This window comes from Belonocnema kinseyi, chromosome 5 (genome assembly GCF_010883055.1).
Source record: "Belonocnema kinseyi isolate 2016_QV_RU_SX_M_011 chromosome 5, B_treatae_v1, whole genome shotgun sequence".
In the NCBI taxonomy this organism is placed as follows: domain Eukaryota; kingdom Metazoa; phylum Arthropoda; class Insecta; order Hymenoptera; family Cynipidae; genus Belonocnema; species Belonocnema kinseyi.
The window spans coordinates 140,885,405-140,904,477 of NC_046661.1; the positions used below are offsets into that span (position 1 = coordinate 140,885,405).

The following is a 19,073-nucleotide window of genomic DNA, read 5'->3' on the forward strand; positions in this document are numbered from 1 at the left end:
ATTAATATATTTGATTGAAAATTAACTTTTATGTTGAAAATTAATATTTTTGGGTTTGGGTGAAAATTCGTTAGTTTTTTTTTTGAATGAATTTAATTGTTTTTTTTTGTTCTCTTGAAATTTTTTGAAATTATTTGAACTTTACGAGCTTTAAAATAATTTCAAAAAATTTCAAGAGAACAAAACAAATTTACTTAAAATTTCTAGGAAAATGTTAAGAACATTTTTTTTGTTATCTTGAAATTTTTTGAAATTATTTAGACTTTAGGAGCTTTAAAATAATTTCAAAAAATTTCAAGTGAACAAAACAAATTTTCTTAAAATTTTTGGGAAAATTTAGAAGATTTACCTTAAAACCTTCTAATTTTCAAGATAAATATAATTCAAAATTTTTTTTTAAAATACCTTAAAGTCTTCTAAATTGTCCCAGAAATTTCAAGACATTTTTTTTTGTTTTCTTAAATTTTTTTGAAATTATTTGAACTTTAGGAGCTTTAAAATAATTTCAAAAAATTTCCAAAAAAGCTTTTTAAAATTTCATAAGAACGAAACAATTTTTTTTGAAATTTCTGGAAAAATTTAGAAGATTTACCTTAAAATATAATTCAAATTTAAAAAAAAATATCTTAAAATCTTCCAAATTTTCCATGAAATTTTAAGAAAATTTGTTTTGTTCTCTTGAAATTTTTGAAATTATTTGAACTTTAGAAGCTTTCAAATAATTTGAAAAAATTTCAAGAAAACAAAAAAAAAATTTTGTTAAAATTTCAAGAGAACAATAATCTTCTAAACCTTAAAATCTTCTAAATTATCCCAGAAATTTTAAGACATTTGTTTTGTTCTCTTATATTTTTTGAAATTAATTGAACTTTAAGAGCTTTCAAATAATTTCAAAAAATTTCAAGCGAACAAAACAATTTTTCTTGAAATTTCTGGGAAAATTGAAAAATAATTTTTAATTCATTTGAGTGTATATAGATATAATAATTATATTTATTATATAGTATCATTATATTGGAAAACGGCAATAAAAACAAAATTAGTTCTTGAGCCAAAAAAATGTCAAAAATATAAGTGAACTCTTCCAGTTCTAAATTTCGGGAACAGAAATATTTGTAGGAAATTTTTATAATTCGGGATTTTATTTTTTGTCAATTAAAAATCCTGTAATTTGAAATTTGATTAATTTGATAAATAATATATATTATCGGCAATTTTTTTTTTTTTTTTTCATTCATTTGCGTATTCGTCATTTATTTTTGTATTACTTTTTTATTGAATAGAAATTAAAAATCGAGTCCTCACCCTTTGTAGCGTTCCAATTCAGCTTTCACGTCAACCTTCAGAGTGGGAAACATTCTCTGATAAGATTCCACCAAAGTTTTAAACTTGTCCGAGAACTTGTCAAAGTCATCGAGAAGATCACCGATCCTGAGGCCATTTCTGGTCGCCTTACTCGAATAAGTCGGTCCAATGCCCCTCTTGGTCGTCCCCAGCGACTGCGTTCCCTTCTCCTGCTCCTGGAGTCCATCAACCTGCTGATGAAAATCAAAAACGAGATGGGCCCGATCGGAAATGACAAGTCTGTCCCTCCAATCCTTCAGTCCCTTCGCCTCATTTTCCTCGAGTTCAGCAAACAATCCCGGCAAATGTATAACCACTCCGTTCCCTGGAACCAAATCAAGGTCAGCGTAAAGCCGTCAACTCCGACGAGTCTTGTCAATGATCCGCTGGAAAGCGAGATACCAAGGATTTTTCCGTATCAAGCGGTACCAGGATCGATCAAAATATGTCATTTCGTCCTGATGGCATGCGACTATTGATAAAACAGGTCGACTCTATCAATCTCTCAAAGCAGTACAATCAGGAGCTGCACGATTGTTTAAAGAAAGAGTCAAGGACAAGTCGAATAACTGACTCTGCCTTAATTGCGAGAGTTGACATTTTTACTCGAAGCACTATAAATTCTGCTTAGGCGCATGAATATTCCCGAGATTCTACATTATCTAATGATTATTTTACACATACATTACCAAACAGAAATTCCCGATGATTTTTATTCATCCGGATTGCCAGTTTAACTAATTTGTCTTTTTTTTTCTGAATAACTAAATCTTCTGATTACTCTTTTTCCAAAATGGCATTTGTCAGCACTTTTTTATATTTCCGAATTACCGTTTCAAACAAATTCTATACCCCATTTCATAATCCAACACTTTTAAAATTTCGATCAATTTCCCTAGAAGCATCCTATCCCTTGGCCAATACTATTTATGACCTATGTATACCCCATTTCATAATTTAACTGCAGAAAATTCCTACTAATATCATTACAATTATCCTACAACCTGGAAAATACTATTTATGACCTATATATACCCCATTTCATAATCGAACATTTTTAAATTTCGATCATTTCCCTAGAAGTATCCTATCCCCTGGCCAATACTACTTTATGGCCTATGTATACCCCATTTCATAATTTAACTGCAGAAAATTCCTACTAATATCATTATAATTATCCTACAACCTGGAAAATACTATTTATGGCCTATATATATATACCCCATTTCATAATCGAACATTTTTAAATTTCGATCATTTCCCTAGAAGTATCCTATCCCCTGGCCAATAATGGCCTATGTATACCCCATTTCATAATTTAACTCCAGAAAATTCCTATTAATATTATTACAATTATCCTACAACCTGGAAAATACTATTTATGGCCTATATATATACCCCATTTCATAATCGAACATTTTTAAATTTCGATCAATTTCCCTAGAAGTATCCTATCCCCTGGCCAATACTACTTTATGGCCTATGTATACCCCATTTCATAATTTAACTGCAGAAAATTCCTACTAATATTATTACAATTATCCTACAACCTGGAAAATACTATTTATGACCTATATATACCCCATTTCATAATCGAACATTTTTAAATTTCGATCATTTCCCTAGAAGTATCCTATCCCCTGGCCAATACTACTTTATGGCCTATGTATACCCCATTTCATAATTTAACTGCAGAAAATTCCTACTAATATCATTATAATTATCCTACACCCTGGAAAATACGATTTATGACCTATATATACCCCATTTCATAATCGAACATTTTTAAATTTCGATCAATTTCCCTAGAAGTATCCTATCCCCTGGCCAATACTATTTATGACCTATGTATACCCCATTTCATAATTTAACTCCAGAAAATTCCTATTAATATCATTATAATTATCCTACAACCTGGAAAATACTATTTATGGCCTATATATATATATACATATATATACCCCATTTCATAATCGAACATTTTTAAATTTCGATCAATTTCCCTAGAAGTATCCTATCCCCTGGCCAATACTATTTATGACCTATGTATACCCCATTTCATAATTTAACTCCAGAAAATTCCTATTAATATCATTATATTTATCCTACAACCTGGAAAATACTATTTATGGCCTATATATATATACCCCATTTCATAATGAAATATTTAAAATTTCGATCAATGTCCCTACAATTATCCTACATCTTATCTACCTCTATGGCCTATCTATACCCCATTTTATAATCCACCACTTTTATTAAATTTGTAGAAATGTCCATATAAGTGTCCTACCTCCTGGCTAATTTATGGCCAATCTATACCCCATCTCATACTCCAACACTTAAAATTTTATAGCCTATTCATACCCCATTTCATAATCCAACACTTTTTCATTTCTATAAATGTCCCTTTAAGTATCCTACATCCTAAACAACTCTTTTTATGGCCTATCTATGCCCCAATTTATAATCAGGGTGGCCGTTTTAATCGAAGAAAAAAATTCCCGGTTCGCAAACATTTTTCACGGCCAATAAAATTTAAAAAATCAAACTATATTCTAAACATTTTTCCATATAAAGTAATAAACAACAAATTAAAGCATTCAAAATGGAACCCTTGAAATCCAAACTTTTAAAATTGAAGTTTAAAAGTTTTTCAATTCAAAAATTTGTGTAGTCAAATGCTCAAAAATTTACACGTACCAAAAAGAAGGTACTAACACTTCTCAATGGAACAGTTTTAACGGAAATGCAAATAAAATGCAAAATTTAGAACTTTTATCAATCATAGAGTTCAAAGATTCAGATTAAGTTCCAAAAATATAAATCCACGTTAACACTTTTAATGCCCTAAATCAAAAAATCAATCAATGAACTTGAAATTTTTCAAAATTATATTACTTGAAGTAATTTTTAGCCCATCACATTAAAAAATAGTTTTTTTAACTTAACAGTTCTTAATTTAGAAGATAAATTAGTTTTATTTTAAATCGTCTAGGCATCCTTCAAAGGCTTTAAAATTTCATTTCAAAATCTTGAAAGATAAAGAAGTGGTTTTAAATTTTTCCAAATTGAAAATCATTTTTGAATTTTTTGTCAGAACTTTTAAATATATTTCCAAAAGAATTAAATTTTTTCTATAACTTTTAGAAAATCATACAAATTAAAAAAAAATTAAATTTTAATTTATAAATAACAATAGAAACAACTATTATTTGTAAAAATATTAGAGTATATTAATAGATATTTAGAAGTTTTAAAAAGATTCGAATTAAATTTAGAAGTTAAAATAATTTGAAATACTTACAGCCGAATTTAAAATAAAACTTAGATTTATGCAGATTTCAAACAAAAAATTGAATTTTTTTTAAGAATTGTGAAAGACTACAAAAGAATAAAAATTTTCCAAAATGATTTTTCACTTTGAAAAATTATAAAAGATTTGAAAGATTTTATTTAATTTGCTGGATTTTCAAAAATTGTAGAAAAATTTCATTTAATTTTAAAATATATTTAGAAGTTCTGAAAACAGTGTTAACACACCATTTTAAATTACTTGAAATAATTTAAGTTCTTAATTAATTTTGAATCTTTTCAAAACTTCTAAATATTTCTTAAAATTACTCAAATTTTTCTACAAATAATAAGTGTTCAATTGTTATTTATACGTCCAAATTTAAAAATTTCACTTATAAATTAAACACTTTTTAAATAGAACAATTAAAATTGTAACGCCAAAAGTTTTTAAAAGCTCATCGAAATTCTATAGATTCAAAGCTTTCTATGTAAAACAATTCAGTTTCAAATTGTTTTCTTTTAAATAATTGGTTTCAATTTACTCGTCTTAAATGAATAGTGATTCATTTTAAAAATTAGTTATTTAATTATATATATAGTTGATAAAATAAAACTGTTTTTTATTTTTTTATATTATTTTTTTTCTTTGATTAAAATGGCCACCCTGAAAATGGAGTATTTACATTTTCAATGAGAACTAATTTTCAATTAAACAAAAATAAAAACTATTTTTTTACAAAACCATTTAATTGTTTACAACATAGTTAAATCCGTTACAAAAATAATGATTTTTCAAACAAAAAAGATGAATAGTCTGCACTTTTGAACCATAAAAGTTCAATTTTTAACCAAAAAATTAAGCAGATGAATTTCTACTGAGAAAAATTAATTTTCAATTAAAACAATAACGATAAAAACGAATTTTTTACAAAAAAGTTGAATTTTATACCAAATTTTTTAATTTTCAACAAAATAGTTTAATCCTCAACCAAAATAGATAAATCTTCAACTAAGAAGTTGCATTTTTAACCAAAAGAAATGAAGTTTGTACCAAAAAGTGAATTTTCTACCAAGAAAAAATTTTCAGTCAAGAATGAAAAATAATGTGAAGCAAATTGTTAAATTTTCAACAAAAAAGATTAATGTTTATCAAAAAATTATATAGTTGATATTTCCACTACAAAACTTTAATAAAAAATAAAAACGAATTTTCAAGAAAAAAAAAACATAATTTTTTAACCAAAATGTTGATTTTTTAACCAAACATGGAGTAGATCAATTTTAATTGAGAATGAATTTTCAATGAAAACAAAAACGAATTTTCTACAAACCAGTTTAATTTTATACCAACTTGCTGCATTTTCAAGCCAGAAAGCCTAATTCTCTATCAAAGAATTTAATTTTAAAAACAAGAACATGAAATAACAACAAAAATGTTTATTTACAATTAATCAGTTGACTTTTTTAACAAAATATTTGAATTTGTAGTTTTAAAAAACCTGTTTAGAACAAAACGAATTTTTAATTACATTTTTTAGCCAAAAAGAAACGAACTTTCAACTAAAATTATGAATCTTCAACGAAAAAAAAAAATGAAATTTAAAAAAATTCCTTCAACTTTTAACCAAGGAGTGGAATTTTTAATGAATAATTTTTTTGGTACGAAATTCTACTTTTTGGTTACAAATTCTACTATTTAGTTAAAGATTTAACTGTTTTATTGAAAATTAAAGTCTTCTATTAAAAAGTAATCGTTTTTGGACAAAAAATTATATTGTTTGCCAGAAAATTAATTTTTTTAAATTGAAAATTCATATTTTTTGGTTAAACATTCACCTTTTTTTTATTGAAAATTAATTCTTTTTATTTGAAAAGTCTATTATTGTACTTTTGTTTAATATATTATCTCTTTTAATTAAAAAATATACTTATTGTGAAAATTCAACGATTTTTTTGAAAAAGTCATCGTTTTTGGTCGAAAATGTATACTTTGTAGAAAATTCATTTTTTTTCAAAATTTATCTTCTGGTTAGTTTTTTTGATCAAAAACAAAACAACAACAAAAATTATTTATTTCTTTTACAAAATTAATCTGAATTTATCTATTTTGTTAAAAAGTCATATTTTTTTGTTGAATATTGATACTTTTTGGATTGAAAATTCTCTTTTACTTTAAAAATCGTCTTTTTGGGTGGAAAATTAAACTATTTGCTAACAAAAATATCACTTTTTGGCTAAAAATTCATTTCTTGGTTAAAAATTGTACTATTTGGTTGAAAATTTAACTATTTTGTTTAAAAGCCACCTTCTTAGGTAAAAAATTGATCCTTTTTTATTAAAAGCTAATTATTTTTATTTTATAATTAATCTAAATTCATCTATTTTCTTATAAAGTAATCTTTTTTTATCAGAATTTCAACTGATTTATTAAACACTTGTATTTTTAAATAGAAAATCAATCCTTTTGGTGTGAAAATCTTCATTTGTTGGAAGTCAAATTTTTTAGTTGAAAATTACTATTCCTTGCTTCAAAATTAAACTGGCTTGTAAAATATTCATCTTTTCAAAATAAAAATTTAAGATTATGTTTGAAAATGCAACTATTTCTGGTTGAAGCATTCTTATAAAAATTTAACCTTTCGGAAGAATGTTAACGTATTTGTTAACAAATAATATTTTCAAGTTGAAAATTGATGTATTTTGTTGAAAATTTGTGTTTTTTGGTAAAACATTAACCTTTTTGTTGAAAAATTAATATGTTTGTTTATTAAAAAGCTAACGATTTGGTTAAAAATATTTTTATCAACAATTCATTTACTGGGTAGAAAGTTCGAACTAGTTTGTTAAAAATTTATATTTATTGAAGATTAACCTCTTTGGTTCTACATAGATCCTTAGAAATACCGCTAAAAATATTCTACTTTTTATAAATTATTCAGTTCAATGAGATATTTATTCTCATACGTTTCCAATTTAAATGCACAATATTGCGCAATATACTCGACTGAGTACTCGCGTACTGCGTGGACCAGAAATTCTAGGAATAACAGCAATATGAATTACAGAAAATTGCTATTGGGTGAAATAATTTCATGGAAAATAAATATCAGGGCAAACGAAATCGGGGGAATATTCATGCGCCTCTTTTTTGCTCGTTGCAGTCAATTCTTACAGAGATTTTTGTTTTTATTTCCCTTTAAGAGTTGAGAGCTTTAAATTCAGAGATTCTAAAGACACTGAAATGAGTAAATTTTAATCAATGATTGATTAAATGAATCATTACCTATAACAGACTTGCATCTCGGATTGATAATTCCGCTAGGCAGAAGGTGAAAATGGAATTCGGTCTTGTCAACTACTACCGTATGACCTGCATTATTTCCTCCCTGCGAAAGTACAGTAGAAGCCAAAGGTAAAAAAAATACTAATAGAATGGGGAAAATTTATTGTCTTTTTATTCAATTGGAAAAATATTTTTTACCATCAGTGTATTTTGATATTATTTTATGGGGTTGTAACGTTTCAAATATAAAGGCGGGAAAGTTAAACATATTTTAAAAATATTATTGGCTATTAAATTTCAACATTTAATTGTGTATCAATATATATTTACATTAATATATGTTAATATAAACAGCAAAATTAGCTTTATTTTCTAAACAAAATGTTCAGTTTTCTAAGCTAATATTTTTAACTTTTTCCCATTTTATCTATTTTTTTCATTCTTTTTAATTGAAAAGTTATTGTTATATTTTAGATTGAGCATTTATCTTTTTTTTTATTGAAAAATTTGATTGTTTCATTAAAATGTAACTATTTTGTAGAAAATTTGATAACTTTATTTAAAAAACATAATTTTTATAAAAACTCAAATGCTTTAGTTAAAAAAATCCCTTTTTTTAAGCGGAAAATTCAACTATTTGGTTAGAAATTTCACTGCTTTAGAAAAAATCGGCTTTTCGAATGAAAATTCAACAATTTAGTGGAATTTGGTTAAGTTTCGTAAAAAAAAATTTCTTTTGTACAAAAAATTCATCTCTGTTGTTAAAAAACTAAACTTATTTTGGTTCAAAATGCAACTGTTTGATTAAAAATTAATCTATTTTCGTTGAGGATTCAACCATTTTCTTGGAAATTAATCTTTTTGAATAAATTCAACTGTTTTTGAATAAATTGAACTTTTTTGATTAAAATAAAACCAATTTTGACATTCTAATCATCCTTCAAAAAGCCAAAACTTGCAGAATAAACAAATTTTCAAATAAAATTGTGAATCTTCAACTAGAATAGTTGAATTCTTAACCATATTAATTTTTAAATTAAAATTGTGAATATTTAACAGAAATACTTTAATTTTGAATCGAAGGTTACAAATTTTCAATGAAAATAATAAATTCTTAACTGAAATAGTGGAATTTAAAAAAAAAAAGAAACAATTTTCAACTAAAATGATGAATATTTAAGTTAATTACTTGAATTTTTAACCAAAAAGATGAATTTTTAAACAATAAGACAAACAAAATAATTAATTTTTACATAAAAATACAATTTTTTAACAAAATACACGAATTTTAAAGAAATATTTGAATTTTGAACTAGAAAAAAAAATTTTTAACAGAAAATGGAAGTTACATTTTTAGTAAAAAAATAATTAATATTCATTTGAACTGATGAATTTTCAATTAAAATGATAAATACTCAGCTGGAATTGATCAAATATCAACAACATTTTTTTTACTAAAAAAGATAAATTGTCCACTAAAACTCAAATAAATTAGTTATAGGTTAAGAAAATCAATGTTTAACCAAAAAAGACGAATTTTCAACTAAAAATATCATTTTTCAACCAAAAATAGAATAATTACATTTTCAGTCAAAAAATGAATGTTCAACCGAAAAAAATGAATTTTCATATAAAATTAGGGAGTATTCAACTCAGTATTTTCATTTTCAATATAAGAAACAAATAATTTTTCAGAGAACAAAAGGAAGAAATTTTCAATAAAATAGTTCAAATTTCGGTACAAAAATTCCTTTACATCCTAAGAAAAAATAAGCTTTCAATAAAATAGCCCGATTTTCAACGAAAGAAATGAATTTTTTATTAAAATGATGAATCTTCAATAAACATTTTTTTATTTAAACAAAAGAGTTTATTTTTCAACTAAAAAGAAGTATTTTTAAACAATGAGATTAACATTCAAAGAAAAAAAAACATTTTCTACCCGAAAAATTCGGTTTTCTATCAACAAAAAGTCGTCTTTTAAAATAACATACTTGAATTTTCAACAAAATTTTTAAATTTTGAATATCTGAATTTTATTCCTACCAAAAAGATACAGAAGACATCTATTTGTCTAAGATAAAGAATAGTTTAATTTTTAAATAGGAAATAATACATTTCAAACAACTAGTTAAATTTATATTGAAAAAATAATTTTTTTAAACAAATATAGAATAGTTGAATTTTCCGTTAAAAATCTAACTCTTAAAGAAAAAAAATTGGATTTTCAGAAAAATTGAAAGATTTCGTCACATAAGTTGAAGATTCAAATATTTGGTTTAAAATTAACAGTTTTACTAAAAATTTATGTTTTCAGGTGGAAAATTGGACGGTCTTGTATGCCATTTTTTTGGCTTGAAAATTTAACAATTGCGTTGAAAATTCATCTTTTTTAATTAAAAAAACAACTGTTTCGTTCTCTCTAAAATTTAAACAGTGAAAATTTTTACTGATTACATTTAGTGACTGAATTCTATCTATAAGTCAACTATTTTTTAATAATAATTATTTTTTTTATTATTAAAAAATTCATCGAGAAAAAACTAGCTTTAAATAAAACAGCTGATTTTTCAATCATAAAAATGAATCATTAATAAAGATGACGAATTTTCAATACAAAAAAGATTCAACAAAAAAGTGTATTTATCAACTAAAAAGAATTTTTTAAACAATGAGATTAACGTTCAAATTTCAAATTGTTAAATTTTGGAATTTCTGAATTTTATTCCTAACAAAAAGATGAATTGGCAATCAATAAGCCATAAGTCAGCTATTTTTGTATAATTATTCTTTTTTTTATTGAAAATTCATCTAGAAAAAACAAGCTTTTAATAAAATATCTCACTTTTTAACCATTAAAATTAATTTTTTACTAAAATTGTCGAATCTTCAATTTTAAAAAATTCAACAGAAAAGTGTGTATTTATCAACTAAAAAGAATTTTTAAACAATGAGATTAACGTTCAAATTCCAAATTGTTAAATTTCTGGATTTTATGCCTACTAAAAAGATGCATTGTTTCTTTATAAATAATATGATATTTTTATAATTTATATAAGCTATTTTTTTATAATTATTCTTTTTTTTTTATTGAAAATTCATCTAGAAAAAACAAGCTTTTAATAAAATATCTCACTTTTTAACCATTAAAATTAATTTTTTACTAAAATTGTCGAATCTTCAATTTTAAAAAATTCAACAGAAAAGTGTATTTATCAACTAAAAAAAATTTTTAAACAATGAGATTAACGTTCAAATTCCAAATTGTTAAATTTCTGAATTTTATTCCTACAAAAAAGATGCATTGTTTCTTTATAAATAATATAATATTTTTATAATTTATATAAGCTATTTTTTTAGAATTATTCTTTTTTTTTTATTGAAAATTCATCTAGAAAAAACAAGCTTTTAATAAAATATCTCACTTTTTAACCATTAAAATTAATTTTTTACTAAAATTGTCGAATCTTCAATTTTAAAAAATTCAACAAAAAAGTGTATTTATCAACTAAAAAAAATTTTTAAACAATGAGATTAACGTTCAAATTCCAAATTGTTAAATTTCTGAATTTTATTCCTACCAAAAAGATGCATTGTTTCTTTATAACTAATATAATATTTTTATAATTTATATAAGCTATTTTTTTATAATTATTCTTTTTTTTTATTGAAAATTTATCTAGAAAAAAAAAGCTTTTAATAAAATAGCTCACTTTTTAACCATTAAAATTAATTTTTTACTAAAATTGTCGAATCTTCAATTTTAAAAAATTCAACAAAAAAGTGTATTTATCAACTAAAAAAAATTTTTAAACAATGAGATTAACGTTCAAATTCCAAATTGTTAAATTTCTGAATTTTATTCCTACAAAAAAGATGCATTGTTTCTTTATAACTAATATAATATTTTTATAATTTATATAAGCTATTTTTTTATAATTATTATTTTTTTTTATTGAAAATTCATCTAGAAAAAACAAGCTTTTAATAAAATATCTCACTTTTTAACCATTAAAATTAATTTTTTTAACTAAAATTGTCGAATCTTCAATTTTAAAAAATTCAACAAAAAAGTGTATTTATCAACTAAAAAAAATTTTTAAACAATGAGATTAACATTCAAATTCCAAATTGTTAAATTTCTGAATTTTATTCCTACCAAAAAGATGCATTGTTTCATTATAAATAATATGATATTTTTATAATTTATATAAGCTATTTTTTTATAATTATTCTTTTTTTTTTTATTGAAAATTCATCTAGAAAAAACAAGCTTTTAATAAAATATCTCACTTTTTAACCATTAAAATTAATTTTTTACTAAAATTGTCGGCAACTTTTTATTAATTTTTTTTTATTGAAAGTTCATTTAGGAAAAACAAGCTTTCAATAAAATAGCTCACTTTTTAACCATAAAAATTATTTTTTAACAAAAATGTAGACTCTTCAATTTAAAAAAATTCAACAAAAAAGTGTATTTATCAACTAAAAAGACGAATTTTTAAACAATAAGATTAACTTTCAAAGAAGAAAATTATTTTGTACAAAAAAAAAAGTTTATTTTCTACGAAAAAATCGTTCTTGTTTAACAAAATACGTGAATTTTCAAGGAAATAAATAAACTTTCAATAAAGAAAGATAAATTTACAAACAAATTGTAAAATTTTGAACACATGAATTTTATTCCTACCAAAAAGATGAATTTCCAATCAATACGCTACAAGTCAGATATTTTTTGATAATTATTCTTTTTTTTATTATTGAAAATTCATCTTTTTTAGTCGAGTTCAACTGTTTTTTATTTACATTAAAATCTTTTTCGGTGAAAATATGAACAATTACATTTTTCGTTGAGAATTTACCTTTTTTTAATTATTTTAATCTAAGATATAGCTTTCCAAAAATGTAAAATAATATCCAACCGCACGTATTGTTAAAAATCCATTTATTTCGAAGTTATTAAACAACGTGAAATACCTCATTTTCTTTTTTCATAAAACTTCAAATCTGGGGAACAGTTTCCATGGAAATCACTTTTTAATAAAAAAAAAAAAAAATCAATGTCACATATGTTTATTGCTTGATAATTTTCAGCTTTCTGGAATAATCTATCATTTTGTAAATAAATTTCTGTCAGATAAAGAAAACAAATAGATAATAAACAATTAAGAAGTATCTAATTGAACAGATCGGCCTCAATGGAGACGATAAAAAAATTACATAAAATATAGCACACTGATAAAGAAGACATTGCTTGTAAAATGCCAATGAAAGAGATCAACAGGTGCAGAAAACAGAAGCCATAAACCTTCATTTAAATGCATGTTTATTCAATTTTTATTTCATTTTCGAAATTCTGATTTTCTTTCTGGATATTTTGTTTTGAAATTTTTCAAAAGAAACCTGTCCCAGATATACGAGTTTTACAAGATTTAAATTAACAAATCGACACTTTCGATTGACAATTTTTAGTTTTCATATATAAAATGTTCACTAGAATTCTGACATTTATTTAAAGGACTTCAAACTTGAATAATATAGTGCTTGAAATATAAATTAGCTTTATCAGTCTATAGGAACATGTATGTCGTCAGCAGTCTCGTCATTCTCCAGTTTTAGAATCACTCAAGAGGAATATAATTTATGACACCAATTTTCAATTAAAATATATTATTTCTAGTTTATTATTTCTAATTTATAAGAAAAAAAGTATGAAATTATTAATGATTTACATAAACTTTAAAAATTTTAAGTAAAGTTAATTATTAAAATGAATTTTTAATAAAATTGTCGAATCTTCAATAAAAAAAAATCAAGAAAAAATGGTATTTATCAACTGAAAAGAAGAATTTTCAAACAATGAGATTAACTTTCAAAGAAGAACATTATTTTTTACAAAAAAAAAAATGTTTATTTTCTACCAAAAGTAGTTCTGGATTTTCCACGAAATGAATTAACTTTCAATTAAATAAGACAAATTTGTTAAATTTTGAAAAGTTTAATGAAATGCAAAAGAATTTAGAATAATTTTTAACACTTGCTATTGAAAATTTAGGACACTTTTTTATAAGAAGTTTTAACTCTTGTTATTGAGTCTACAAAAAAATTCGTATTAACAAATTTTTAACCATTTTACAAGGGTTTGTTTTTAATTTTTTTTATTTTTTACAGTTTTCTACGATTTGTTGGTTGAAAAATGAATAATTTTCTTTTAAAAATATCACTTTTTGGTTGCAAATTCAACTGTTTTGTTAAAAATTCATATTTTTTTGCTGATAAGTAAACTTTGCGATGGAAACTATTCTTTCTGAAAAATTATCTTTTTCATTTAAAAGTTTATCTTTTTTAGTAAAAATATTACATCTTTCGTGGATAAAATGCAACTTTTTTATTTAAAAATCATTATTTTTTTTTTAAATATTTGTCTTTTTGATTTAAAAATTTACCTATTTTAGTATAATTTTCATATTTCTTGAATAAAAATGCAACATTTCGGTTGAAAATTCAACTCTTTTTTGAAAGTTTTTTAATTCTTTTAATTTTTAAATTCACTTGCTTTAGCAGAAATAACACCTTTCTTGGATAAAAATGAAACTATTTTGATAAAAAGAAATAGAATTTGGTTGAAAATTATTATTTGTTGAAAATTTAACTATTACTTAGAAAATTTACTTTTTGTTTCAAATTTATATTTTGGTGTTGAAAAATTAACTGAAATATTTTCTGGATGAAAGTTCAACTTGAAAAGAAAAAAAATGTGCAGTTTATTAAAAACTCCTCTCTTTTATTATTATTATTTATTTAAGTACAGATTTCATTTTTCTTAAATAAAAATACAACTATTTGGTACAGAATTGAACTTTTTTTTTAATTAATCCGTTTTTGTTGAAAAAATTCATCTTTCTGAATTGAAAATTCAATTGGAAAAAAATGTAATAAAAATTCATCTGTTTTAAGATAAATTTAATCTTTTATGGATAAAATGCAAACTTTTTGGTCGAAAAAATTTGTTATTTGGTTTGAAAATTCAATTGTTTTTGTAGAAACTTATTTTGGTTAAAAAAAATGCATATTTTCATCTTGGAAAGTCAACTGGATTTTTTTTATGGAAACTCAAATATTAAAAAAAATTTAATAACATTTTATCTGTTTTAAGAGAAATTTCACATTTTTTGTTAAAAATGCAAAGATTTGGTAGAGAATTCAACTATTTTGTTAAAAATTCATTATTTTTTGTTGAAAAAATTTGTTTTTTGGATTGAAAATTCAATTGTTTTCGTAGAAACTTATTTTTGTTAACAAAAATTCATATTTTCATCTTGAAAAGTCAATTGGATTTAAAAAAAATGAAATTTTAACCATTAAAAAAAAATTTAATAACAATTCATCTGTTTTAAGACAAATTTAATCTTTTTTCGATAAAACGCAAAAATTTGGTAGAGAATTAAATTACTTCGTTAAAAATGCAACCTTTTTGATCGAAAAAATTTGTTATTTGGTTTGAAAATTCAATTGTTTTCGTAGAAACTTATTTTTGTTTAAAAAAATGCATATTTTGATCTTGGAAAGTCAACTGGATTTTTTTTTATGGAAACTCAACTATTAAAAAAAATTTAATAACATTTTATATGTTTTAAGAGAAATTTCACATTTTTTGGTTAAAATGCAAAGATTTAGTAGAGAATTTAACTATTTTGTTAAAAATTCATCCTTTTTTGTTAAAAAAATTTGTTTTTTGGATTCAAAATTTAATTGTTTTCGTAGAAACTTATTTTCTGTTAAAAAATGCATATTTTGATCTTTAAAAATCAACTGGAATTTTTGTTTGATGAAAATTCAACTATTAAGAAAAAACATTTTATGAACAATTCATCTGTTAGAAGACGAATTCAATTTTTTTTATATAAAATGAAAAGATTTGGTAGAAACTTCAACTGTTTTGTTAAAAATTCATCCTTTTTTTGTTAAAAAAAATTTGTCTTTTTGAATTGAAAATCCAATTTTCTTCATGGAAACTTATTTTTTGTTAAAAAAATTCATATTTTGTTCTTGGAAATTGATTTGGATTTTTTTTAAATGAAAATTCAACTATTAAAAAAAAAATTTAATAACAATTCATCTGTTTTAAGACAAATTTAATCTTTTTTGGATAAAATGCAAATTTGAAATTCAATTTTCTTCGTCGAAACTTATTTTTTGTCATGAAAATTCATATTTTGTTCTCAAAAATTCAACTGGAACCTTATCTGGGTGAAAATTTAACCATTTTTTTTGCAACTTTTTAAAAACAAAAAATTCCTTTGCTTTAGTAATAATTTTATTTTTCTTGGATAAAAATAAAAAATTCATCCATTTTAAAAGAAATTTCATTTTTTTTTTTTATATAAAAATGCAACTACTTGGATACAAGTTAAAAACTTTGGATAAACTTTTATTTGATTCTTGATTGAAAAATCTATATTTGTTGAAAATTCGTCTTTTTGGTTTCAAAATTCTTTTTTTGTTATAAAAATTTTATCTTTTTTAAATACAATATAAACTATGATACTTTCTTGTTGGAGAATTTCTCTTTGTAGATTGAAACCTCAATCATTATGTTAAAAATTTAATTACTTTGTTGTGCAGTAAACATCGTAGAATTTTATTTTTATAAACAAACTTTTTAATAAATAATTTCAGTTAGGAAATAGAAAGCTTTGATACTTTTTTTGCGAAAAAAAACAAACATTTTTTTCCTCTGTTATCAACATTTTGTAGTTTAACAAGTTTTATAAGCTACTCAGATACTCAGAATTAAAAAAAAAAAATTATGAAAACTTTCTGTTTTTTTATTTAAATTATTTATAACAAAAGTAATTCGTAAGTATTAATAATATTTTCAATCGCGATAATTATGATACATTCTGATACAAGATGCAAAAGAATTTTTGCCCTTAAAAATGAATTAAAATTCGTTATTTTTTAATTTAAATTATTTATAACAAAGCGAAATTTTAAGCCTCAAAAATTTTCTGAATCTTAGTAAACCTACGAAACAAATTCCTTAGATATAAAAATAAGAAGAAGAAAATATTTCCAAGAAAAATGCATGATAATTGTTCATTTGTTTATAAAATTTGTTTACAGTAATAAAACTGTACAGTAAAAAAAAAAGTAACCCAAATTTTAAATGATAAATATTTGTTTAAAAATAAACAAATGCACATATACCTCTAACTTAGAAGACTTTAAAATAACAAAAAGAAATCAAATTAATAACTTGAAAGTTGCCTTTGAAATGAAACGCCCATAACAGGAAATTCTTCAATTTGTTTTTCTTCTTCAATTTACTCATACAACTTTACTGATTGTAATCCGAGTAAATTTTACGACTAGGAAATTTTGCAAATGGAAGCTTACATCTCATATATCAGACTGATTACATAATAATCACAAGACCGAGGTTGTTGCAATAATTTCCGGAGAATGATTTCCGCGCTCACTCTTTACCAAAAGTTTAAAATAAATTTTCCGTCAAGTCTGCAAAAATAGATGCAATTGTTGCGCAATTAATTTTGTATGAGAGTGAACGGTTAAAAAACGATTGTGAGAGAAATTATTTACGTTGTTTCAACGTCAAGAAAGTCAGCTGATGCTTAACTAAAAATACGATATAAAGTCAAGGTTTTATTTTGAGAACAATATAGTTATAGAAGAAATTTATGAGGCAAAATCAAGTCGTTTACAAAATACAAGCTTTAGAGTTTACATTTCTCGATTTCAAATCAATTTTAGGTTTCTATATTTATCATGCTAAATTGATTGAGCTATGCTGAATTTCAAACTTCTGAGCGAAAAAGGTAGTCTTCAAAATTTAAATGAAGCAACATGTTAATGAAAAAATTAACCCAAGCATACTTTGACTGATTCTGCCAGTGGAAGTTACTGATGTGATCATTTCAAGTTACTGATTTCATCGGTGAAAACTATAACTAGGATTATTATTTAAATAAGTTAAAATTGACTTTGAATCAGTCACTTTTGAATCATTCAAACATGTTTTGACTGAAAAATCAATACTTTCTAATGACAAAAAAAGTTTTAACAAATGAATCAGTCATACTTTTTGAGTAAACCAAGCAGTCACTTTAATGACTGATAATTCGTTATAATGAAAGCTACAGATCAGTATATTTAAAACTGAATTATTTAATCTGTAAAAATTACTGATTCAATCAGTTATATTATTCCAAAATAACTGATTATTGCAGTTAAAGTTAATGATTCGATCAGTGGAAGATACTGATTATATAATTCTAAATCATTGATTTCATCAATAAATCTAATTAACTGATTTAAAAAGACACTTTTTATTGATGTGTCAATCATCGAATTCGCATTATTTGATTCAATCAAATTTGAGTGAAAAACAGCCACTCTGGTAGACTTATTCAAGCATGATTCAACTGAAAAATCAGTATTTTCTACTGAAAATTAACAAATTGATCAGACAATTTTGCTGACTGAATCAATCAGTCACCTCAAATTAATGGCTGCCAGTCCATAGACGAACAATTATTTAACTATAGAAATTTACAGTTTGAACAATTCGAAACTACTAATTCGGTCAGTGGAAGTTACTGATTCGATATTTCAAAAAAATTACTGATTTAATCAGTGAAAGTTACTGATTAGTCCATTCGAAATAAGCTGATTTGTTATTTTTATTGATTGAACAGTCGTTTTAACAGATTAATCAGTGAATATTGCCAACTAGCTAAATTATTCACTCACTTGAAATGACTGTTTTCCAGTCAATAGAAGTGATATGTGAAAGCTACTAACCAAACCATTCAAAATGAATGACTTAATCAGCGAAAATTACACTTTATATAATCGAAAAATACTGATTTTATCAGCGAAAATCACGAGTTAGAATTTAAATCATTGATTTAATTAGCAAAATTTCCTAGTTATATGAATCAAAATCACTTATTTTAAAAGTGAAATTTACAAATTAACCCGTTCAAAATGACTAACTAAATCAGTAAAAATTGCAGTTTATATAATCCAAAATGACTGATTTGAACAGCGAAAGTAACAGGTAAGATCATTAAAAATAATCGATTAAATTAACAAAATTTCGTAGTTATATCAATCAGAATCACTG

At 23.4% G+C, this 19,073-nt stretch overlaps 1 protein-coding gene across 1 annotated transcript in view; it reads right to left on the bottom strand.

Moving 5' to 3' along the window:
• Window positions 1-19,073, bottom strand: part of LOC117172528 (adenylosuccinate synthetase) — a 40,924-nt gene that overhangs the window by 16,809 nt on the left and 5,042 nt on the right. Inside the window, exons 2-3 of the mRNA XM_033360554.1 lie at window positions 7,925-8,027; window positions 1,306-1,669 (exon numbers count right to left, since the gene is read on the bottom strand). Coding sequence (XP_033216445.1) covers window positions 1,306-1,669; window positions 7,925-8,027 — 467 coding nt within the window. The remainder of the gene's footprint in view (window positions 1-1,305; window positions 1,670-7,924; window positions 8,028-19,073) is intronic.